Consider the following 25,974-nt stretch of genomic DNA (forward strand, 5'->3'; position numbering starts at 1 on the left):
ACCAGCCCAAAGTGATCAGGTGAACAAGTGACGTGTGGCAGAAAGAAACACAGAAAGTGTCCTAACAAGAACTGGTCCTAACCAGAGCTCCTTGACTTGGGGAGAGCGGGAAAGTTGAAAGGTTGCCATGGAAGCCAGTTACCTTGAGATAGAGGGAGGAGGGGAGGGGACAGCTAAGCCATCTTTGAAGGTGAAACAGCAACATCACAGACATAGATCAGACTCTGCAAATGGCTAAGTGCAGGTCCTCTGGGTCCTTAAAGTCTCCGGGGAAAGGTGAGTGAATGGTTTCTATGGCAACCTGATAGGAGGCTTGGTCCACTTCATTGTCCCCATAGTAACTAAGCTCCTGAAGAGCCATAGAGGAATTAGTTATCTTAACACACTACTATTATCCCCATGGTAACCAGTCTCTTCACCACAGTGGTGAGCTGTTCGGAGAAATCCCAGGAAAATTTTTGCTCCCAGAAAGAAAAAAAAAGGTGGGCTGGAGCAGTCCTAGGAGCTGAACCCCTGAAGGAAGTGGTGTGGAGCATGTATCTGTGTTTGGGTGCCAACATGTTTGCCCCCGCCGGGGAGGAAGGTTAAGACAGGGTAGAGGACATTTCTTCTTGCCCCCAGCTCATTGGGGCCCCACTCACTCATGGGTTGAAGTGGACGGTGCAGCCGGGAGGGGCTCCCCTTCCAGCTACGCATTACCATTCTGGTGCAGGGTGCGCCGACGCTGGCTGGACTGCATGCTCAGGACCAGGTACTGCCGCATAAACTCACTGAACCGCTTCTGGTTGGCCAACTTCCGGGCCGACTTCCGGGCCCCGGTGAAGCCCCCGAACCGCTTCTGCAGCTGTTTCTGCTCAATCTCCCCCACCTCCTCCAGGCCGGGCTCTGTCCTCTTCTGCCTTTGAAAGAGGCTCCTGACCCGGGGCATTCGCTTCAGATGCTGCATCTCAGAGGCTCTGGGCTGGTCCAGAGCAGCTGCCACGTGGTCTGGGTCAGCAGGGCTGAGCTGCCAGGAGCCCCTGGCCATGACCTTGGTGCATGGAGTCCAGAGAGGGCTGGTGAAGGCCTTCTCTTCACACTCAAGGATGCACATCTGCCAAGAAAGAGGTTGGAGGAAAGAGAAAGACCAGGGACATCTGTTAGTCCAAGGCAATGAGGAGATCAAGTACTTTTGCTGTCTATTTTAGGGCTTCCCAGATTGCTCAGTGGTGAAGAATCCGCCTGACAGTACAGGAGAAGCAGGAGGTGCAGGTTGGATCCCTGGATCGGGAAGATTCCCTGGAGGAGGAAATGGCAACAGCTGAAGTATTCTTGCTGGGATAATCCCATGGACAGAGGAGCCTGGCAGGCTACAATCCATGGGGTCACCAAGAGTCAAGACATGACTGAGCATGCATGCATGATCTATTTTGGTACCAATCGATGCAAGAGCTTCTGAAGCACCTCTTCAGTACCATGGAGCAGTTTTACATATAGTTACTTAAGTTCATAGAATTTCAGAGTTGGAAAGAAATAGAAAACGAACTGGCCCATCTCTGTCATTTCACAAAGAAATTTGGGGCTCAGAGAGGTGAGGTTAAGTTACCCAGGTAACCCAGCAAGTTAACGAAATGCACAAACAGAGTTATAGTCTTTGTTGGGTTTTTGGAGCCAAATATAGCTCATCGTAGCTCATCCATAAAGAAACATTTTATTCTGTTCTCTTATCAGGCCTGGGAGAGGTCAGAGTGATTTAAGAAACTGGGGATGTTAAAGCATGTAGTCACGCAGTTAAATCTGCATGGTTATTCTAAGGTCACCTGGTAAAGATCAACCTTGGTGTGATTCGTTTTTCACCTTGCATACCTTCATCATCACTATCAGTGCATGAGTTATAGAAAATAGGGATCAAATAGAGAACAGACTTATGGTTGCCAAGGGTTAGGAGGGGGTGGAGGAAGGATGGACTGGGAGTTTAGGGTGAGTAGATGCAAGCTATTACATACAGAATGAATGGACAATATGGTCCTACTGTATAGCATAGGGATCTAAATTCAATGTCCTAGGATAAACCATAATGGGAAAGAATATTTAAAAATTTGTATATATAATAACTGAGTCACCTTGCTGTAGAGCATAAATTAATACAACATTGTAAATCAACTATACACCAATAAAAAAGTAGAAAGGGGGGGTTAAGACCCTTTGGGATATAGACAGGTTGGATAATCTGGGACTGTCCAACACAATTCAGTGGACCTGCCAGCTCTCTAGGAACCCCGGCAGCTTCTGTCTCTCCTGGCATCTCCCACCTCTCGTCCAGACCACCAGCCTCACCATGATGTTCCTGTACCTTCCTGACTGGCCCTGGCCTTAACCCTTCCCTCCCACATTCCTATCTCTGATTGGAATCTCCTGGAAGCCTCTGCCTCCACGTTTTTTTTTTTTCCTATTGTTTTGGCTTCAGGCTTCCCGGATGCTCAAGTGGTAAAGAATCCACCTGTAAAGCAGGAACCACAGGAGACACAGCTTCAATCCCTGGTTCAGGAAGATTCCCTGGAGAAGGAAATGGGAACCTGCTCCAGTATTCTTGCCTGGAAAATCCCATGGACAGAGGAGTCTGGCGGGCTACAGCCTGTGGGGCCGCAAAGAGTCGGAAACAACTGAGCACCCAAGCACACTTCACCCGAACACTCCTCTCTGTGTTTTTGGGGTCAGATGAAAACCCCACTTCAGCCTGACTTTGACATCATGGTGAGCAGGAAGCTGCAGAGCCCTTCATCAAACCTTGGAGTCTTTTTTAAAATTTTTACTTTTTTTGGCTGTACCATGCATCATGTGGGATCTTAGTTCCTGGACCAGGGATCAAACCTGCACCCACTGCATTGGAAGCTTGGAGTCTTAACACTGGACTACCAAGACAGCCCCAAACCAAGGAGCCCGTGCCTGGCTTACAGAGCATCAGGAGTTACTGCTCTGGTTGGACAGGTGCAGGATGTGAGAAGATGCGTGTGTGCCCCATTGGGGCTCTCTGGGGAGCAAACACTCCCACCTGGGTGTTCAGAGTGGTACATGTGCCTCTATGAGCAAGGTTTCCAACTTGATCTCTAACCGAGTAGTGAGATACGCATGCAGCTTAAATCACAGGCTTCAACAGCTGTTCCACCAAATCCTCAAAACGTGTCCTTCAGTCTGACTTCTCCTGATTGCCTTTACCACTCTGGCCCTGCCCTCCTTTTGTTGCTGCCAAGCTTCTCCAAGATGTGGTCATGCTCAGGCCTCCACTTGAGCATCTCCCACTTTCTCCTCCTGACTTCTGTGTGAGGAATCAAATCTCCATCTTTTGGTGGGCGGGGGACACACGGCGCAGCTTGTGGGATCTCAGTTCCCCAACCAGGGACTGAACCCATGTCACAGCAGTGAAAGCCCGAATCCTACCGGTGGACTACCAGGTACTGTTGTTTAGTTGCTAAGTTTCGTCCAACTCTTTTGCGACCCCACAGACTGTAGCCCAGCAGGCTCCTCTCTGTCCGCGGGATTTCCCAGGCAAGAACACAGCAGTGAGTTGCCTTTTCCTCCTCCAGGGGATCTTCCCGACTCAGGGATAGGACCCGAGTCTCCTACATTGGCAGGTGGATTCTTTACCACTGAGCCACCTGAGAACTCCTAAATCTCCATCTTATTAAAGGTGTCACTTCAGGTGTTTATTACTAGCAGGTGACTTTAATTCTTTTCTGATATACTTTTTCAGTATGTGTGGAACAGGTTTGAATGAAATACTGATTGTAGCATATATATCAGTACTTCACTCCTACTTTTTTCCACCCCAAGTCTATCTTTTTGCTCTGTCTCTCTCTCTGAACATCACCTTACTCCCCAGCTGGTTCAGGTGTAGAGCCCTGGGCACCTCTCCAGAATCCCCCTTCTCAGGACCCCGTCTCTCCATCTGGTCAGCATGTGAGTCCGCCGTCTGCTTTCCACCCTCTCTGCCTGATTTCCTCTTGGGGGTGCTGTGAAGCAAGGTGAACAGGTGACTCCTATTCAAAAGCCCCGAACTCCCTGATGGATTTCGTGGAGAAGTTTTTATAGGCAAGATATGGGGTGAAGGCTGTAGGGTGTGTGACTTTGTTCTGAATGGCTGGTGGTAACAGATGTTCCAGGAATCTTGTGCTCAGCCTGAAATTACCATCATCCACCTGGGTGGGGGCCGTAGGTCCCACAGAGGAATTCAAAGGTCGTTGTCGTCATTCAGTCGCTAAGTCGTGTCTGATTCTGCAACCCACAGACTGCAGCACGCCAGGCTTCCCTGTCCTTCACCACCTCCCAGAGTTTTCTCAAACTCACGTCCATTGAGTCGGTGCCGCCATCCAATCATCTCATCCTCCATCATCCCCTTCTTTTCCTGCCTCCAACTTTTCCAGTATCCTGGTCTTTTTTAATGAGTCAGCCCTTTGAACACAAAGGTATTGTTATGTATATTCCTTGAGGGGAACCAAGAATGGCTGCACTATTGTTTGACTGCTCCTCCCTGCTCTTGGCATCCCCTACCTTCCCTGATTAGCAACTTCCCTTTGGAACTCAGGGCAGGTTCAGGAGACTGAAGGAGACCTATTTCCTACAAACAAGAATTGGGGGACACAGAAAGGACTTGTACCCAGGAGGACCCCCAGGGTCCGGCTCCATTTCACAAGAACACTGGCAAACAACCTGTAATGTAAGGGACAGCCCACCCCGCACCCCAACAAATAATTATCCAGCTTAATATATCCACAGAGTCTGAGAAACCCTACTCTACAGAGTCAAGGAGGAAGCAGAAAGCATGGGTAACACCGGGAAAGTCAGTAGAAGTGAAATAGGAGGGAAGCGGGAAGGATAAAACCTCTAATCAAATGACATAGCCCTAGAGGATACGACATAAACTGGTGGTTAGTTTTTATGGGCTGGGTGATTTCATGGGCTAATGAGTAGATAAAAGATGGCGGAAGATTCGACTTTCAGTGAACCTTGAGCCTCTTCATATGCTCGCTGTGGTATTAGCACTGTGATAAATGACACACCTACAGGCGCCATGAAAGTTCAGAGGCTGATCATAAAAGGTCAAAAAGTGGGCGGCGGCCCAATTCCAGAAAATCTCTACCCCTTTTCCAAAATAACTGGAATAATTCTCCTACTCATTAGCCCATGAAATCATCCAGCCCATAAAAACTAACCACCCCATGTTCTGGGGCCTCTTGCCTTCTGAGATGGCCCACACTCTGTCTGTGAAATGTATTTCTTCTAGGGCCATTCTCTCCTTTTGAGACAGATTGCATTCTGTCTATGGAATGTGTATCTCTAAATAAATCCACTTATTACTTATCACTTTGTCTCTTACGGAATTCTTTGTGCAAGGAGACATAAAGAATCTAAGCTTCATTAAGTCCTGAGACCAGGTGTGCAATTTCAATTAAAAGACAGTGGCTTTCCTGGTCGTTCAGTGGTTAAGACTCTGCACTCCCAATATAGGACACTTGGGTTCCATCCCTGGTCAGGAAATTAGATCCCTCATCCTGCTATTAAGGGCTTCCCAGGTGGCTCCTTGGTAAAGAATCTGCCTGCCAATGAGGGAGGCACAGGAAACGTGGCTATTGATCCCTCTGTCAGGAAGATCCCTTGGAAGAGGAAATGGCAACCCACTCCAGTATTCTTGCCTAGAGAATCCCATGACCGAAGAGCCTAGAGGGCTACAGTCCATGGGGCCAAAAAGAGTCAGACTCGATTGAGTGACTGAGCACACACTCACTCCCACATGCCACAGTGAAAATCTAGCATGTGAGAATGAAAACTCCAGTGTGCTGCAACTAAGACCTGGAGCAGTCACATTAAAAAAAAAAAAAAAAAAAAAAGGAGTGGGTTCAAGTTCCATCCTGGGGTTTTGCTGGGTTCAAGTCCCAGCGTGACTTGTGCGGTCATAAGCGTAGACTTGTTGGACTCAAAAGGACTTTTGAACACACTTGGTTCAGTCCTCACATGGATAGGATCCTCAAAGTGCTCGTTGCCTTGTTCTGCTCTGTCCATTTACAGGAACAAGTGGAAACTGTTAAGCCTAGAGTCTCTAAGATCTTCTGCAAGCCCCTGGGTTTCTAAGCCCAGATGGTAATTATATTGCATGTCAATCAGAGGAAATGAAATTCTATGATCAAACCAGATGTATAGCTGTTACCGAGACTCAACATACTGTTAGATGATTAGGTACTAAAAAACGGATCTTAATTCCTGATTTAGGAGAAGGTTTTGGGGCAAAAAAAAATGAGGAATCCAAATTGACGGCAACATTTGTAGCACCAGATGGGCATATGAGCTTACTGACTACACTCTCTGGTCTGAGGGACTCACCAGCCTGTTTGCAGAGATGGGTTAATGGCCCATTAAGTGAGCTGGACACGTTTTCACAGCCCACTCTGATGACATTGCTATATTCAGACACAGCATGGAGGAGCATCTGGAAAGTCCCAGATTGATGCCAAATTGATCTGTAAAGCTGGGCTTTGCATGGGGGAGGGAAGTCAATGAGCAAAGGGTCATCTGAATGTCTAGGATCAAAGATTAGTGAGCCCTACAGAAGGAAAATAAACAATTCATTCAGATTGTCATGTTTCTGCCTCTAAGGAATCCAGCCACTTCTGACCGAGACACTTGGGACCTATTTGCTTTGGGAGGTTCTGCCAGTATATCAGAGAGCCAATGCTAGTGGGCCAGCAGATGCGCAGCACAAAAGAAAAATGTGTTAGGAACTCCTACGGCAAGTCAGGGGAGAAGGCGATGGCACCCACTCCAGTACTCTTGCCTGGAAAATCCCATGGACGGAGGAGCCTGGAAGGCTGCAGTCCATGGGGTCGCTAAGAGTCAGACACGACTGAGCGACTTCATTTTCACTTTTCACTTTCATGCATTGGAGAAGAAAATGGCAACCCACTCCAGTGTTCTTGCCTGGAGAATTCCAGGGACGGGGGAGCCTGGTGGGCTGCCGTCTATGGTGTCACACAGAGTCAGACACGACTGAAGCAACTTAGCAGCAGCAGCAGCAGCAGCAGGGCAAGTCAACTACTAAGATTTTCTGTGTAATGAAGACAGAAACTACCAGAAGTAGTAACTCTTCTGCTGTTAATAGAGTTTTAGGGAATTTAAATAACTTTCCCTAGATCTTTCTTGGCTTCCCTGGTGGCTCAGGGGTAAAGAATCTGCCTGCCAATGCAGGAGATACGGGTTTGATCCCTGGGTCTGGAAGATTGCCTGGAGAAGGAAATGGCAACCCCCTCCAGTTTTCTTGCCTGGGAAATCCCATGGACAGAGGAGCCTGTTGGGCTACAGTCTGTGAGGTCGCAAAGAGTTGGACATGACTGAGTAACTAAACTACTACAACAACAAAGCAGAACTTTCTTGGGAGTTACCTTCTTCTTGGTCACTAAAATGACTCGGTGAATCTAGCTTTTTTCTTCGTAAGCTGGTAGGGTAAGTATCATTCTCAATTAGCTGAAAGCCCAGGACTTTCCAATCATTTGGCTTGTGTGCTAGTCATTTACTTACCAAAATGATAGTCTAACAAAAAGGCAGGCATGCTTGGACCATTGCCCTGGAGGGAGAACAAATGAAATTCCTGATGAAGCCAAGGGTCCGGAAGGTCCTGGGAATATATTGGGATCCCATCATTTGGTGGAAGGATTGGGGTGGGGGCGGACAGTGACCCTTGCCTAAATATCTGAGTCCTCCCATCTTTCACAGAGAGGACATAGTCAAGGGTTGCAAGATTTGGAAGTGAGATGTGGTTGTCTCGATTCTAGGCATTTCATAAAACTTTAAAAAAAAAAATAGGTTAAAAGTGAATATAAGCTAGAAACACCCAGGCAACCAGGTCCTCTGGGGGTCAACAGGCACTTGCAAGAGGTCATCCATCACTCTGAAGCGGGAACTGGCCATTTTCTTAGTGTTTTCCAGATCCCAGAGATTTAAGATGCTACGGAGAAATAGAAACTAGCTCCAAATTCCTTCCTGGCTTTGAAAGACACCTGTGCAAAACCTCTAAAGCATCTGCACCCGTTAGGAGACTAAAAGGCCTTGGAATGTTACAGTTTCCCTGTGCTTGCATGCGAAGTCATTTCCGTCGTGTCCAACTCTTTGTGACTCCACGGACTGTAGCCCATCAGGCTCCTCTGTCCATGGGATTCTCTCGGCAAGAATATTGGAGGGGGTTGCCATTTCCTCCTCCAGGGAATATTCCAGACCCAGGGTTCGAACCTGTATCTCTTTCATCTCCTGCATTGGCAGGCGGGTTCCCACTAGCACCATCTGGGAAGCCCTCCGGTTTCCACGGGACCTGTTTATTGAGTACTGCCCTGTGCCACACTGTACTGTGTGCTGGAGAAGCCCAGATTAATTGGCAAAGAAGCACCTAAGAGATAGCCCAGCAGATGCAAGTAATTGTCAGAGAACAAAGGTGCTAGGGGCTGGCTCAATTGGGGGCTGGTGGGGAATCAGCAAGGCATCCTCTCCTGAGTAGCAGTGAAGGGCTTATTGGCTGGGGGAGGAGTCGGAGGTATGAGCAAGATGGCAGGACAGGTTCTTGGAGCTGTGGGGAGGGAAGGGAAGCATGGATTTCCCAGGAACTATGGAAAGTGATGGGATCCCAGCAGAGAGGAGGCAAAAAGTGTACCTGCTGCCTGGGGAAAGCAGACGCTGGGAAGAAGAAAGGACATGGAGGTAAGAACAGGGAATCTTGGTTACCACTTGTGTTTGGAGGGGGCAGGAAGAGAAATGGGGCTCTAACAGGAGGCAGAAAAGGAAGAGTCAGAGTGGAGAAGAGAGCGGGGTTCACCAGAGAGGACGAGGAGGGGAAGCCTGCACATTGGCGAAGGTTTCTGTGGTTAGGAACTGCTGGTGACCTTGGAGATTGGCTAAGGAGTTAAGGCGGGCTTCCCAGGTGGGGCAGCGTTAAAGAATCTGCCTGCAGTGCAGGAGACACGGGTTCGAGTCACGGGGTAGGGGAGGTCCCCTGGAGAAGGAAATGGCAACCCACACCAGTATTCTTGCCTGGAGAATCCCATGGACAGAGGAGCCTGGCGGGCTACAGCCCATGCGGGCAGATACCACTGAGCAACTGAGCTCGAGCACAGCAAAAGGGCGAGGCAACTGTGAGGGGGTCCAAGTTGCAAATGGGGATACTCTTCCAAAAACAGGACAACAAAGGGAAAGAAAGAGCAAGTGGGAGATGGGAAAAAAGAATTTCCAGCAGGAAAATCAGTGGTACACAGGAAGGGGGAAGAAGAAGGAGCAGAAGCACAGATCCTGAGGTGACAATAAGGAGGCTGGAGGGAACCTGCCCTGGTGGCCTCTGTCATCTTACAATTGGCACCCAAGGTCAAGGTGTCCCGGGAGCCGGAACATCACAGTGCTTCACAGTCAGGCATGATGTTTGCTCTCAACAAGTTACCTAAATTTGTGGAAAAAAAGAAAAAACAAACTAGTGCAGACTCAGTGTTATCCTTACAGTTGAGCTCCAAATACTTTTTTTTCTATTGTAAAATCCAATTACCATCAAATTTACACTGGAACAATTTTAAGAGTACATCTCAGTGGCATTAAGTACATTCACTTTGTTGGGTTACCATCAACCCTTGCTCCCATCTCTAGAAATTTTTTGTTCTCCCAAACTGAAACTTGGTATTTATTAAACACTAACTCCCCTCTCCCTGTTTCCCCAGCTCTTGGCAGCCCCATTCTACTTTCTGTCTCTTGAGTCTTGACTGGTCTTGAACTGCAGGTAAGTGCAATCCTACAGTATTTGTCGTTTTGTGACAGCATACATCTTCAGGGCTCATCCATGATGTAGCCTGTATCACAATTCCCTTCCTTTTTAAAAGCTGCATAATATTCCATTGTCCGCATTGACCATGTTTTGTTTATCCATCCGTCTCTCGTCGGTCATTTGAGTCTTTTCTACCTTTTGACTATCGTGAGTAATGCTGCCATAAACATGGGTGTACACATATCTTCATGCTTCTTGGAGTGGGAGATATAGGGTTGCAGTTAAAACTTGTGATTTAGGAATTGTGTACAACTTTCAGTCTTTGTCAAGAGTGTGACAATGATGAGATTATTCCTTTATCAGCTCCTTCACTGGTTTACCTGTGAACTACCGGTCTGCTCTGTTGACTGAGACCACGGGAAAGTGTTTTGTTTTGGGTCAAATTTTAAGCCTCTCTGGCCTGCACAGAAAAGGCATGTGGGTCTTCTGTGTTCTAGCCAAATCCAGCTTGCCTCAATTCTTTACATGCCACTCCCCTCCCCCCAAAAGGCATTTGCGCATGTGCGCTCCTCCCCCACTCTGTGCCTCCCTCATTACCTGGGCACCTGGGCTCACTCCCTGCCTCTTTGACCATCTTGAGGTCTCCTTAGAGGCTTCAGTTCCTCCCAAAGCCCCCCTCCACCCCTCTAGACTAGGTTGGGGTCCACTGCTCTTGCTTCCCCATTGCTCAGTAATTACTCTCAGGAAAGGATTGTGGGTTCTTCTCTCCCACTATCTGTCTGCTCGCCTTGGGGCCCTTGGTCTAGCCCAGTGCTTGGCGCATAGTAGGTGCTTGGTGCATAGCAGGTGCTCAGAAAACCCACAATGACTGGAGGAGGAGAATGGATGAATTTGAATGGGTTCTCTGGATGCTTCTTCATGATTTCATGGTTATTACTGTTCAGAAAACAGGCTCGAAAGCCACTGAGGTGGCATGGGAGGAGCGTGGTGTTTTGGTGGGTCAGGGGGCTGTGTCTGTTCATGTCTGTGTGTCAGCCCAATGTGAGTACTTGGTTTCTATATTTGTACACTTGCCTCAAGGGACAGGAGGGAAAAGGTGACTCTTAAGATTGAGGAGTTCCAAACATGACATCTTTTGAAAGGAGTTCTCTTGACTACAAAGAAAAAGTAATCGAGTTATATTGGATTTAGTAGGAAAGGAATAACTATTTAAACAGTAATAAAAGCAGTGGAGAAAGCAGCTGACTTAGTGAAATTTAGTGCTCAAATAAATACAAGACAGCACGTAGGTGTTCACTGTAGAATTGTCTATAACATCAAAACTGGAGGACAACTTACATGCTCAGCAGGAGGGATTGGTTAAGTCAAGTATACTTAAAATAATGCTAATAATGGGAAACTTATCTTGGTATAAAACAGCAAGTGAAAAAACTAAGATTTTTTTCTCTGACTGGTGAGATTAAAGGTGACTTTAATTTTTTCTTTTCATAGTTCTTGGAATTTGCCAAATTCTCTAGAATGAGTGTGAATGCTTTTAATAATAGGAACAAAACAGCGGCCTGGGTGGGTCTTTACTCAAATGTGGAAACGTGGGACAATGACAGGGTTTGATTTCAGAAGCTGCTCAAGTCCACGTGTGTTTCTTAGGGACCATCCCACACTGGGAGAGTCATGTGACCTGGGCGGGGAGGGGAAGACAGGGTCCAAACTCCTGGACCTACCTCGAGGCTGAAGCTGTCAAGAGTGGGGCGGAGCTTCTCTCTGCAGACCAGACAGTCCTTCTGACAGCTGCTGGACACGCTGGAGAAGAGGCTGAGCAGCAGGAGGTCACAAAACAGGATTTTCATGGTGCAGGAGCTGGAAGCCAGACGCTAAAACACAAGTGAGGGTGGGTACCGTTAGCACAGCCCTTCTCTGGGGGCCGGTAGGAGCTGGAGACCCTCATCCAGGGCACAGTGCCCTGGATTCCACTTCCCAATAGGGGTTGGATGGTCAAGGGCACAGGTGGCCCAGCCTGTTTGCCAGGGGTGATGTTCACGCACAGGCACATCTGGGTTCTGGGATGGGGATGGGGAAGCAGGCACACCTGTTACTCCTGCTATCCAACTGGCCTCCACGTGCATGAGAGCTTCCAGGGAGCTGCAGGCCCCACTTGCAAGGCCCACTTGTGGCCTTGAGACAGCCCCTCCCAGTCTCATTTTTCACAGCTCTTAATGGGAAACACTGGTACCTGCCTTGGCCCAGGGCTGTTGCAAAAATGAGATCCATAAGAAATGTTTTGCAGAGTATGAGATGTGTAACATAGGAGATTTATGAATGACTCATCCTCCCCTGCCTTGGCCAGGAATGCCCTGCAGCCCCAAATTCACTCTTCTGGGAAGCATCTGCTAGGTTTCTTGTCTGTTTCTCCTCCTTGATGGGAGCCAGCTCTCTGCACACAGAGCTAGTATGTTCACCTTGTTATTCTGTGCAAAGCACAGGGCCAGGCAGATGGAGTCATTTATTGAAAAACGACCAAAGAGACTATTCTAAGGTAATAGCACCAATGATTATGAGTTAGATCAGTCATTTATATTCTTTATGTAGGATTGCCTCAAAGAAATGCAGTTCTTCCTGTTTCCCTTTAGACTTATCCTGTGATCGAGTCTCCTGCATCGGAAAGCTATTTTCTTGGACTGCATCACTTTGGGTCCCTGTAGAATCAACTTTATTTGGAGGGTTAAATGGAAAGGGGAATGAGGGGACTTTCTGGAAATGTGAAATGTTCTTGATTGAGGTGTAGGTCACAGGGGTGTATACGTTTGCTAGAAATTCACTGAATTGTACATTTAGATTCTGTGTGTTTCCTTGTATGTAAATTTTACCTTGAGTATTCAGCATAGAAAAACAAATAATGGCCTTTATTACTTTTTAATTAGACTACACTGAGACAATGTATAAGCCTTACTATTCAAATGCAGTCTGCAGACCAGCAGCATCTCCTGGGATCTTGTAAGCAAAACAGAATTTCGGTCCCTACCCCAGATCTACTGAATCTGGATCTGTCTTTTTAGTAAGATTCTCAGGTGATTTGTATACATGCTTAGAGTTTGAGAAGCAGAGGTAGAAAATAGGTGTGCGATGGCGCTAGTCAGTGGGAGGAGGAGGGGGGTTGATCCGTGGCCACTGGCCATGCACGGAAACCATGCCAGCTCTTCCTGGGCATCATCCAAGCTTTTCATACCAAGAGTATGGCGACTGAATCAATGGTCAATGCTTGTTAAGTTATTGAGGTGACATCTGAGATGGGTTTTGAATAATGAGTGAGGTTGCCACTAGCTGTCTATTTTTCACGTGGCAGTGTATATATTCAATCCTAGTCTCCCAATTCATCCCTCTTTCCCCTTCTCCCCTGTGTCTGCCTGTCCACTCTCTACATCCACATCTCTGTTTCTGCCCTGCAGACAGGTTCATCTGTACCATTTTTTTAGATTCCACATATATGCGTTAATATAGGATATTTGTTTTTCTCTTTCTGACTTACTTCACTCTGTATGACAGACTCAAGGTCCATCCACATCTCTACAAATGACCCAATTTTTGTAATGGCTGAGTAATCTTCCATCATATACATGTACCACATCTCCTTTATCCATTCATCTGTTGATGGACATTCAGGTTGCTTCCATGTCCTGGCTATTTGAAACAGTGCTGCAATGAACATTGGGGTACATGTGTCTTTTCTCAGGGCATATGCCCAGTACTGGGATTGCTAGATAATGTGGTACCTGTGTATAGCACAGGGAGCTCAGGTCAGCGCTCTGAAGACCTAGAGGGGTGGGATGGGGGTGGGGTGGGAGGGAAGTTCAAGAGGGATGGAATATATGTATACCTATAGCTGATTCACTTCATTGTACAGCAGTGACTGACACAACATTGTAGAGCAATTGTACTCCAGTTATAACAAAAAGAGTCTGCCAAGAGGACAGAGAAGACGCAGGGAATGACTTTCCAAAGGCATAGGGACTTCCACGGTGGTCCAGTGGTTAAGAGTCCACGCTGCCGATGGAGGGGGTACGGATTTGATACCTGGTCAGGGAACTAAGATCCCACCTGCCACACGGCTGAAAGATAAACAAACAAAAAGCAAAGACATAGAGGAAGGGAGAACACAGCATGGGTGGGAGGGGATGGTGAGCAGGCAGCCTTGCTGGGGCTGTCTTCCTAAGGGAAGCCCCTTCTGAAAGAGAGGCCCATTGCAGGTGAAACAGGGTCATGTTTGCCATCTACAGGGTTCACCCTCTACCCTACCGGTTGGGAGGTCTGTGCTAATGAACTTGAACATGTATTCAAATGTTGTTGTTGCTTAGTTGCTAAGTTGTGTAACAGACTGTCTTTTCAAATGAATATGCCTCATATGCATCTTTCTCCTGTATCTCAGGGGATAGTACCTTAGTTGAGATTTATTACTTTGGTTATTGTGATCACCCTCTAATTAGTCTACCCAATGATCCAGCCTCCCATCAAGCCATCTCCACGTCTGATGATTCCCTCATTCTTTAATTCTCTGATCCCCCATGGGACTCAGCCCAACTCCCACCCAGCTCTCTGGCTTCAGCTCCTGTCATTCAACCTTGAATCTCCTCCAGTCCTCGTGAGTCACACATAATTTCCAAATCTATCAGGTCCCTTCATGCCTCTGTGTCTTGGTCCCTGCTCTTCCTTCTGCCCAGAATACCCATCTCTAGCTCACACTTCACACGGAGTTGTCCCCTGGGGGAAGCCCTCCCTGGTCTGAGTTAGATGAGTCTCCTCTGTGTGGCATTGTGAGGTACATCAAGGAGAGAAGAAGTGAGCCCTGGAGACCTGTCCATCAAACAGGCACAACAGACCTATGAGATGGGGTTGCTAGGATTCCTGTTTTCTTTTAAAAAAAACTTTACTTTTATAATTGATCAACAATGTTGTGATAGTTTCAGGTGTACAGCACAGTGATTCACTTATATGTATTCTGGATTCTTTTCCCCATGTAGGTTATTACAGAATATTGAGTAGAGTCCCTTGTGCTATATAGTATAGTGTGTATATGTTAATCCCAGCCCCCTGGTTTATCCTCCCGCCCCCGCCACAGCCTTTCCCCTTTGGTAACCGTAAGTTTGTTTTCTGTGTCTGTGAGTCTGTTTTGTAAATAAATTCATTTTGTATCCTTTATTAGATTCCACATATTAGTGATATCATATAATTTGTCTTTCTCACTTAGTATGATAATCTATGTTGCTGCAAATGGCACTATTTCATTCTTTATGATTGAGTAATATTCCATTATATATATATGTATCGCTGCTTGTTTATCCATTCATTTTTCCACGGACATTCAGGTTGCTTCCATGTCTTGGTCATTGTAAATAGTGCTGTATGAACATTGGGGTGCATGTATATTTTTGAATTATGCTTTTTTTCTGGATACATGCCCAGGAGTGGGATTGCAGGAGCATATGGTAGCTCTACTTTGTTTGGGTTTTTTTTTAATGGAGGGCTTTGTCTTTTCTCATCTTCTCATCACTGCAGACTGCCTGGGTCTGCAAAATCCCACATCTACAACTCAGCCTCTCAGGTTCTCATCTGTAAAACCGGGATAGTAAGAGTAACCATCTTATAGGATGATTAATGGGTTGATATCTTTAAATATCAACCTGGCACAGTTAAAACAGCACCCAGCACAGAACAAGTATAATAAAAGTTTGTCAAAGAAGGAGCCCAGGACATAGCCTTCACTCTGTAATACTATTATTGTCTGCCGTTTGGCACTTAGCACTCTACACTGTAAGCTTGGACTTACGTGTCTATTTCTCCCACTGGGCTGTGACTTCCTGAAGGGCAGAAATCATGTTCTATGGTTATCTGAATTTCAAGCACCCAGCACAGGGCCAGGTGCTTAGGAGGTGCTCAAGAAAGTCTGATAGATGACAGTGGAGTGTCTCAGGAGTGCCTATTCTTCACAAATAAGAGTTGGGGAGTGTTTAGGAGGCTCCCCCACTTCCCTGGGAGCCTGGGATGCTCAGGCATAGAAGCCACTTCAGGACCTGCCTGACAAATCACTGTGCTGAGTCACTCAGTCATGTCCTACTCTTTGTGACCCCATGGACTATAGCCTGCCAGGCTCCTCTGTCCATGGGGATTCTCCAGGCAAGAATACTGGAGTGGGTTGCCATGCCTTCCTCCAGGGAATCTTCCCAACCCAGGGATCAAACCCAGGTCTCCTGCAGTGCAGGAGGATTCTTTACCGTCTGAGCCACCAGGGAAGCCCATGGCCTGACAAGTTTCTGGTAGTTAATTGTTCCACTCCAGGTGGGAGGGCTAGGAACAAGTTTTGCTCCAGAGCAAAGCCAGATGCCATCCAAAGCTGGAACCCCATGCATGTTCTGGAAAAAGACTAGTTGCCAGTGTCTGGGAGGCATGGTTGGGATGGTGCTATGTGCTAAGTCTGCAGTGGTGCAACCTGTTGGTAGACAAGCAATGAAGACTCATCACCACTTATAGGCTCTTTTGAAGAGAATATATCTTTTGAGTTCCAAACAGTCACCATATCAGCAAAGGTCTCAAACTGAGGACTGCTTGGTTACATCCTTTGTTTAATTTGGTAGTTGCCTTTAAGCTTCTCATTCTACTCAGTTTCATTCTGGGCGGAGAGACAGCTGAGTCTACTTTGTTCAGCATGCTATGTTCTCTATGGCCACATGGTGGCAGTGTCCGTACGTCACAGAAAGAAGGGAAAAGCCGGAAGAAAAAGGACCTTTGCCTTTCCTTCCTAATACAAAATTGCAATCCGTAATGTTTGCATAGGCTGAGCTGATAAGTTGTGACAGATGTTAATGAAATGCTCTCCTGCTGAGGTTTTTCATGAACTTCATTAAATGTGGCAACTTGCGCATTCAGCAAATGTCTGGCGGATTGACTGTTACTCCTTATCTCAAATTCTGGGTAAATGGGTTTTTAGGATGAGGTAAGGAAAGATGAGCCCCTGGGACATTGAGCATGTGTTCCATTCCATACCTTTCTTGCATGGGAAACTGTTTGGCCCTTGGGGAAACCTTATCAAATCTACTTGTGGTTAGCCCAGTCCTCACTCTGATCCTTGGTACACCAACCTTTCATGTGTCATCTCTGAGCTCCCTACTCAACCCTCCAAGTCCTATCCCTTGCTATTATTTATTTTAAATTTTAATTTATTTTTCAGAAATAAGAAAACCGTTTTTTAAAATTCAGCTAGTTCTCTTATTCTACTCCCCCAGGCTAATCAAGGTATGTGATTAATAATATTATCTTAAAATTGCATCCTGGGTGTTTCACTTAAGTGTTTCACTTAAGTTTAATGAAAAACACTTGGTAGCAATTGAGTGCTGGGGAGGCGTGATTGGTTATTATCCTTGTTTATGAGTTAGCATTAAAGAGTAGCTGATGCTGGAGGCTAAAGTTTTTATTTCTTTTTTGTAACAATGTTCCATCCAGGACTTCCCTGGTGGGCCAGTGGTTAAAGGCTCCATGCTTCCAAGGCAGGGGATGTAGGTTTGAGCCCTGGTCAGGGAAGTAAGGTCCCATAGGCTGTATGGTGTGGCAAAACAAAGTTCCGTCCATACTGAAACAGAAAGATTGATGAATGTCAGTGGGCATTTAGCAGTAAAAGAAGCCGAAAGCCAGAGATTGCTACCCATTACTTTTAACAAGTGACGCCACTGTTTAATGAAAAATCTTTACTCAGTGCTATTCATTCTGCTCTGCAATTCAAAGAATCCTAAAAATTGGAGTTACCACACAGTCCAAACTTACAGGTGGTTTCTGGTATTTAAATGAGATTAAAATAAATAAAAGCTCAAAATATATGTAATTATTCTCATAAAGGGTCTTGTTTCCCTGGTGGCTCAGATGGTAAAAAATCTGCCTGCAATGCGGGAGACCCAGGTTTGAGCCTTGGGTTGATCCCCTTGGGAAGATGCCCTGGAGAAGAGAATGGCTACCCACTCCAGTATCCTTGCCTGGAGAATTCTATGAACAGAGGAGCCTGGTGGGCTACAGCCCATGGAATTGCAAAAAGTCAGACACAACTGAGCGACTAGTATATATTCTCATAAAGGGGACAGCACTTTGTTGCTTTGGGTAATCCTCACAACCCTTGTACAACTGTGTTCTAGGTTAACACTTTTTTGAGAAATTGTAACAACATCTGTGTGCTTTCTTTGTAGCTGTGTGTCAGTTAATGCCAAGAGCAATGTAGACGAGTAATTGATTAATTTCTGAGTTACGTTTATATTTGATCTTTGCATTTTGTAATTGTGTGACTTTGGGCATGTTTCACCTTTGAGAGCCTCAGTCTTCTCACCTGCCAAATGGGGGGAACAACCGATTTGTTGTGATTGTTGTTTTTAATTGTGCAATAGAGACTGTCAGTAAATAAGATTTCCCTGAATGTGTCTAAATTTTACATGGTTTGTCTTCACTTTGTGAACCAAACTCAGCTAACACTTCCTTATGGGGATGGTATGCATCTGAACATCTTGTATTGAGTAAAGAAATGTTTAATTACCTTTTATTTCAGCCACAGCACTCTTTATAAAGATAAAATACCACTGTGTTTAGCTTTAATCTATTTAATCTATTTGTTTGTAATCATGCTTCCAAGGGCAATATAATTAGTTGCTTATCTGTTTGGAGGATTACGTATGAAGCTTTAGCGGAAGCTAAAAGCTAATTGAGTTTTGTCTTATGACCTATGAGAAAGCCTGTAATTTTAGTGCTTTTAGTGGAGAAGGCAAGAGGGACTAGGTTTTCTGCTAGAGGCATATCTCCCTCCATCCTTCTCATCAGCCACATGTATGAATGTTCTTGCTGGTAACAAAAGTTTTATATTCTTACACAGTCCTGTAAAGCATTAGTTGCTCAGTCGTGTCTGTCTCTTTGCCACCCTGTGGACTTTATAGCCCACCAGGCTTCTCTGTCCATGGGATTTCCCAGGCAAGAATACTGGAGTGGGTTGCCATTCCCTTTTCCAGGGGATCTTCCTGACCTAGGGATGACCTAGGGATCAAACCTGGGTCTCCTGCATTGCAGGCATATTCTTTACCATCTGAGCCACCAGAGAAGCCCAATACAATCCTATAATCTAGGGTTAATATTATCCCCTCTTTGAGAGGAACATATGTTTATAGAGGTTAACAACTTACTTAAGATAATCCAGCTTATAAAAAAGCCAGGACTTAAACTCAGGTATTTTGACTCTACAACATGTTCTGGGAAACCATAAACTCCACATGCTGGTCCTGCTTTGGGAAGGTTGACAAATTCTGGTGGCATTTATTGGGATGGTCTCCGTTTGTATTTAACAGTAATCATATTATTATTATTATATTTAGCACGCTCCTCTGTGCCAGGCACTGTCTTGATGGCTTTGTAAGCATCCATCCTATGGGGTAAATGTTATTGCCCCCATTTTACAATTGAGAAGACTGAGGCTTGAAGAGGCGAAATAACTTGAAGTGGCAGAACTGAGACCCCAACACATCTGATTTCCAAGCTCATCCTCTCATCAGACGTTTCACTGATCTTGGCAAGGGGGCTTCCCTGGTGGTCCAGTGGTTAGGACACTGATTCCATTACAAGGGCATGGCTTTGATCTCTGGTTGGGCGATTAAGATCTCACATGCTACACAAGTTGCGTGACCAAAATAAGAAAAGAAACAGGATTTTGGTGGTTTTCTGTCTTTTCCTGCAGGTAAATTCGTTGCAAGGAGCTCCATTTGTCCTGAACTCTGGGTGTCCCTCTCTCATGATACACCTTTTTTTGTTTTTGTTTTTCTAACTGGAGAATAATTGCTTTAAATGTTACATTGGTTTCTGCGGCACACTCTAATCAGTCGTAATTATTTATATCTCCTCTCTCTCTTGAGTGTGTCTTCTGTTCTCCCCCACCCCATCCCACCCCTCTATGTCGTCACCGAGCACCAGGCTGGGCTCCCTGTGCTATTCAGCAGCTTCCTACTAATTATCTATTTTACACATGGTAGTGTAAATATGTCATTGCCACTGACACCCTCTTTATTGCTGCCTGTCCCCAGTTCCTGAAGGGGTTTTTCATTGCCCACCAGCACGAGGGTTTGTCGTCTCATTTCTTTAACCCATAGCAACCCCGACTCCTACATTGAGCTTTTGCTTATTCACCAGTTATGACTGAATCCCTTTTATTTCTTTTCTTCCTCTAATAGACTTACATCCAAAAAGGTTCCTCCTCTGCTTCTAAATTCCCACCTGGAAAGAGAGTGGGAGGTGGGTGTAGAGAAGGTGGAGGGCTAAGCATGTCCCCACCCCACACAGACCGGGTGTGCTGGAGCTCGTGGGCAATGAATGAACAAGAGCCCTGTGCCTTGGGAGGAAGAGGCCTGGGTTCCAGCTCCAGCTCTGCACTCACCTTTGGGATCTTGAGCTTTGAGTGCTTAGTCATGTCTGACTCTTTGTGACCCCGTGGACTGTAGCCCACCAAACTCCTCTTATGGGATCTTGAGCAAGGCCCTTTCTTTCTCTGGGGCTCTGTTTACCCTTCTCCAAAAAGAGGCAGTTGGATTAGATGGTCAATATTAATATTTTTGATTTTATAAGTGGCCAGATATTTGTTACAACAGCCCACCTGGGGCTCAGAGCAGAGATGGACCCATTTTCTTTTTTCTTTTTAAATGTTGCTTGTTTATTTTTGGCTGTGCTGGGTCTTCATTGCTTTGAGGGCTTTTTTCTAGTTGCGGCCAGCAGGGGCCACCGCCTAGTTGCGATTGCGAGTTTCATGTTGCAGTGGCTTCTGTTGAGAAGCTCGGGCTCTAGGGCTTGCAGGCTTCAGTAGCTGCGGCTCCCAGGCTCCAGAGCACAGGCTCAGCAGTTGTGGCACACTGGCTTAGCTGCTCTTCAACATGTGGGAACTTCCCTGATAAGGGATCAAACCTGTGTCTCCTGCATTGGCAAGTAGATTTGTTACCACTGAGCCACCAGGGAAGCCCCTCTTTTCTTTTTTTAAAGTTTTTTATTTTTTAAATTTAATTTTATTTATATTATTTTAAAATATTTTGGCTGCCCCCTGACCAGGGATTGAACCCAGGTCCCAGAAGTGAAAATGCCGAGTCCTAATCACTGGACCACCAGGGAATTCCTAAGAGGCGCATTTACTGTCAGTGGTGTCGCAAAGGTGGAAAGGTGTCATCACTCTTGTCTTGGATCTTCCTGATTCTGGCCTGTGGTTCCCTATATAAAAAATAAATGTTTTTTTCCCCCATCGCTTTTACAATAAAATCACTTAATCTTCCTTTCAAAAACATTAGAAAATACAGATCAGCAAAAGAACAATGGATACAGATCAGTGTGCATGTGTGCCCACTTGTGTCTCTTTGCGACCCCATGGTCTGCAGCCCACCAGGCTCCTCTGTCTATGGGATTTTCCAGGCAAGAATACTGGAGTGGGTTGCCATTTCCTCCTCCAAGTTTTCTTCCCCACCCAGGAATCTAACCCCTGTCTCCTGCATCTCCTGAATTGCAGGTAGAGGTGGACTCTTTACCACTGAGCTACAGGGGAAGCCTAGTACCCTTTTTTTCCTCCCAGTATTTATTTGGCTGTACCAGGTCTTATTTGCAGCATGCAGACTTTTAGTTGTGGCATACATTCAGGATATATTTCCCTGACCAGGGGTGGAACCCAGGCCCCCTGCATTGGGAGGGGGAGCCTGGAGTCTCAGCTACTACACCACCAGGGAAGTCCCAAGACCAAAAATCTTCAAATGTCTTTAACTTTATACCTCAAGCAATCAAACCGTTTTGAGCAAATCTTCCCAATTTATTTGTTACCTACATTATAATAACCACTAAAGTGCAAATTAAGAAAGATAAGATAGCCACATAAAAAAATTCAATGTGTTTTCCAAAGCCCGCTGGACTGTTGGGCACACACACCCCTTTCAGAGACCACCAGCCTGGACCCATTAATAGTGAGTGACATTGGCCAGGAGCTGAGGACAAGCTGCCTGGTCTGTTTTCCCAGGCACTCAGCACTGCGGGCTTGCATCAGGAATCCAGGCACGTTTCTCGGCTGAATGAATGAAACTATGAATGGGGACTGGGTGGAGGGGTGGAGAGTGAGCTACGGGGAGGCTGGCTCCAAGCCTGGGTGGCTAGGCAGAGCCCTGGGTGTGTGCGGGTGATCCGCTGACATTTTCACCAAGACCCAGACTCCTTGGGGGCCAGCTCCACACATCACTCACCCAGTCAGTCCCATCAGAGCTGGTGATGCTGTGTATCTGCAACACTGAGGCATCATCCAGTATTTGAAAAATCTCGGGATCATAGAAAATCAACACCGAACGTGATCATAGACTATCTAGGAAGATGTCCAGAAAACCGGTTTGCCCCCCGAATAGGCATGCCATAAATCTCACAGCTAGTTTGTGTTTAGAAGGAAAGTGGCATGTTGGTGACTAGGAGGACCTAAAGGCATTCAAATAGAAGTGTGATGAGCTCCCAGCCATTCAAGCCATGAAAGCTGTTGTTACTCCTGTTCTCTAGCCAGATTCTTATCAGGTAGATTTCCTTCATGGGAGCTGGAGCTTGTGGGGTGTGTGTGGGTCTCGCTGCGTATGGATAAAAGTATAGAAAACTCATCCCAGATCTCCCATCCCTACTGTGTGTGTGTGTGCACATTAGCATGAAATAGACATATAGATAAGTTTAGCTCACTGTCTGGCATACAGTAGGTTTCAATACATGTACATTCCTTTGCCCTCTTTTTGTGCCTTTGTCCTGGCGGCCACCTCCACATCCCTCTCCCCTTGGGTCATCCAGATTCTATCTCTTTCCCTGACCGGCTTGAAATCCTGGACTCTGAGAAAGCGCTCCTTCCTCCAAATTCCTACAGCGCTTGCTGTCTGGACTACGAAATTTAGGACTTAATTACACCCAGCCTTGCATCGTCCTCAAATTCTTTCACTGTGTGTTGCTTCATCCCCACCCCCTTAGTTTGTGAGCACCCCAGGTTCGTAGAGAGCCGTGCACTGGAGCCAGCAAGGCTGGCTCGGTCCTCTCTCGGCCACATCCTGAAACAGATTATTTAACCTCTCAGCTTCAGTTTCTTCGTCTGAGCCATGGAGATAATGACACCATCTCTCATTGCTGTTGCCGAGGATGATGGGTGTGAAAGCGTTAAGATGTAAATCGCTGTGTGAATGTAAAGGCTGTTATTATCACCTCTGATGGATCGACCCCTGCTTGGTGGAGCATAATAAATACTTGATTGATTGAATACAGAATAGCTTCGCGACAGCTCCTGTCTTGGGCTCCAGAAACACTGCTTTGCACCTGATCCTGCAATTACTCCCTTTTTTTGATAATGCTAAATCTGCATCCTCTAAATCCCCTGTACCCTCAGCCTTCAGCTGATAAAGCCAGGGAGGACGGAACTGCACCCAAGGACCCTGCAGCTGCATCAGAGCGCCCTCAACAGGCAGCACATGGAACCGTGGAAGCTGTTCCTTCTACCAAGGTGATGGCTGGGGGGACAGTCTTTCCAGGGACCCTCCCCCACAGAAGACTCAGCTAGTCCAAAGGAACGCGAATGCTTTTTGTGAAAGGTATTGCAGCATCATCGGTGGAAGGGTGCAGACCTTTTTCCCTGCCACACTTGAGAAAGAGGAGCGTGCCTGCAGCAGCCACCCACAGGCAGGCAGAGAGCAGCAATTTCCTTGGGAGGTTTTGAGGAGAAGCCAGGCAGTCACCCGTTTCCCACCCCCCGCCCCCCAGCCCCAAACCTTCTATGTTGAAAACTCCAGTTTCGGCTTGCTGGCAAATGCCATGCAAAGCTCATCTTTTGTTAGTCTGCCGAACAATGTTATTGGTTATAATTGGGGCAATTATGGGCTGCTCGAGGAAGCGAAACACAGATGTTGAAACCCAGGATCAGGGTATTCAAGTCCAAAGCTGCTTGCTTTAAATAGTCCATTTCCCGAATCATCCTGACTTACTTGAAATTCCCCCAGAACTTGGCCATGTTCAGAATGAGATGTGGGAGGATAAAGATGGGTAGCGGTGGGAGGGGAAAGCCAGACCCACAGGGAGAGAGACGCACAAAGACAGAGGAAAAGGAGGCTGAGCGAGAGCCAGAGTTTGGATGAGTTCTGAACGTCATTTTCGCAGGACCCCAGCAGAAACCTTTAGGTGGCAGAGATGGGCAGGAGGAGGAAAGATGCAAAAAAGAGAACAGACTTCCGAAAGAATGAGGGACTGGAGACCAAGGTCAACCCTTCGGAAATACACAGCGGAATTCACACACAGCGACCGTGATCGGCTGGGTACCGGTCAAGCCCAGGGCAGGCTCCGACTCTTCCCCACATCACCACTAGCGATTTGTATTCGGTGCCGAGGGGAGCAGGGTTCCCTCGGGATGAAAAAGCCAAATCGCAATCGAGTTCAGTGATATGTTGAAAAGCAGCCTGCACTCACTGTGAAAGGAAGTCATCACAGAGAGAAACCCCTCCTAAAGTGTGCCTGGAGGGGTAGGTCGGGAGTGGGGGGCGCTTTCGAAGGGTTGCCTTGCAAGGCAAGCCCCCGCCCCACCCCGCCAGTGCCTGCCGCTCCCCTAACCTCACTTCTACAACCACCTCTTCGCCGCAGACAAGTGACAAAGTGAGGACCACACCTGGAGAATGGAAACTTTTCCAATCCTTTCCAAGTTCAGCTCTTCTTCTGCATCTCTCTTCAGAATAAAAGCCTTAGCCCTCCCCTCCACCTCTACCCTCCGCCCTCACCCCCATGAGAGAACGGAAAAGATGAATGAATAATCTAAAGGGAGGCCAGCAGCATCTACACTGGACAAAGGAGAGGGGCTGGGGAGACAGCCTTGCCGCCCGCCCGCCAGTCCGCCACTTCCCCAGGCTCCCAGCAGCGTGTCTTGGGGCGGAGGGCTTCGCGCGCAGTCGCCTACCTGCGAGCTGTCAGTAACCGGGCTCCTCCGGGTGTGAGGCTCCGCTGTGTCAGCCACACCGGCATATATATCCTCCCCCAACACGCACAGCCCTCCCCTTCCCTGCCCACCTCGATGACACATACACACGGCTGACCCCCTTAATCAAGCGAGCAGCAGAACCTACAGTCCCTCCTGGCTGTTCCCCGCCCGCCTTGGCTCTGTGCTCAGACCTGTGACATCTCAGGCTCCCCATCAGGCCACCCCCCAACTGCTTTACCTGGACGCTGCTCAGCCAGGATCCCACAGCTGCTTCTGCTCTGCTTCCAGAGGCGCTGGGAGGACTGACGGGGAGCTCTGGCAAGTCAGGAAGAAAAAAAAAAAAAAAGCCTCCTGGTGACAGTGACGAGGCAGACCCCAGTCCTGGAGTCTCCTTGAGCAACCTTTTCTCCTGAAGAATGAAGAAGCTGGAGTGGGCAGAAGTCGGGGGAGCTCCCACTGACAAAGACAAGCCCAGAGCTGAGTTCAGATGAGTCCCCTCCTGCTGTCACTGCCCCGCAGGCAGCCACAACTAGGCCGCTGGAGGGAATGGCCACACTTGCTTTGAGGGGGGGCCCAAGGGTGCCTTCCAGGTGCTCACAGTGGAAGGTGCTGAGATACGAGACTCAGCACTTCATGTCTGAGATTCTGATTAGAGCGAGTTCTCTCTGTGAACCTCAGGTTTCCTCCTATGAAGGGGGAAAGTCAAATACCTCCCAGGATGGCTGTGCGGGTAGAAAAACACGATAATCTTTGTATTTGGAATCTAAGACACCTTTAATAAAGGCGAGTTCTGCATACTCTTCATCTCTTCCCATGGAATCAGACCAACTGAATCTGAAACTCCCTCTGCCAACAGCTTACTCTCACAACAGAGTGCTTTTAAACCTGCTGCTACACATAAGGGTGTTGCCACCCGAGCACCTGCCCTGCAGCATGCAGCTTCTTTCCCTTCTCTGTGTGAAAAGAGCTCATGGTCAGCCCATGAGGGCTCCTCGGGCAAGAAGGAGGTCATGGTGTAATTCACCTGCTGCCAGGAAAGAAGATTGTGAAGGACAGGGGAGCCTGGTCTGCTGTAGTCCATGGGGTTGCAAGGAATTACAGACTGAATGACAATAGCAGCCTAGGCAGGGAATGTTTCAATTCTGCAGGCCGGTGTGCAGCCCTCCTTTCCCAGCTGCAGGTGAATTACACCATGACTTCCTCCTCGGCTGTCCCA

The 25,974-nt window shown here is 47.1% G+C and overlaps 1 protein-coding gene across 3 annotated transcripts in view; it reads right to left on the reverse strand.

The window, feature by feature from the left end:
• The window catches only part of PNOC (prepronociceptin), a 29,814-nt gene extending 4,288 nt beyond the window's left edge, over positions 1 to 25,526 (reverse strand). The window contains exons 1-3 of one of the 3 annotated variants that reach the window (XM_027549039.1): positions 24,997 to 25,526; positions 11,482 to 11,631; positions 700 to 1,093 (exon numbers count right to left, since the gene is read on the reverse strand). In XM_027549039.1, coding sequence (XP_027404840.1) covers positions 700 to 1,093; positions 11,482 to 11,607 — 520 coding nt within the window. In that variant the 5' untranslated portion in view covers positions 11,608 to 11,631; positions 24,997 to 25,526. Of the gene's footprint in view, positions 1 to 641; positions 1,094 to 11,481; positions 11,632 to 24,737; positions 24,918 to 24,996 lie in introns of those variants that run through there. The other 2 variants (XM_027549038.1, XM_027549037.1) reach the window with 2 other exon arrangements.
• Between the last annotated feature and the right edge of the window lie 448 nt (positions 25,527 to 25,974).

This window comes from Bos indicus x Bos taurus, chromosome 8 (assembly GCF_003369695.1).
Source record: "Bos indicus x Bos taurus breed Angus x Brahman F1 hybrid chromosome 8, Bos_hybrid_MaternalHap_v2.0, whole genome shotgun sequence".
In the NCBI taxonomy this organism is placed as follows: Eukaryota; Metazoa; Chordata; class Mammalia; order Artiodactyla; family Bovidae; genus Bos; species Bos indicus x Bos taurus.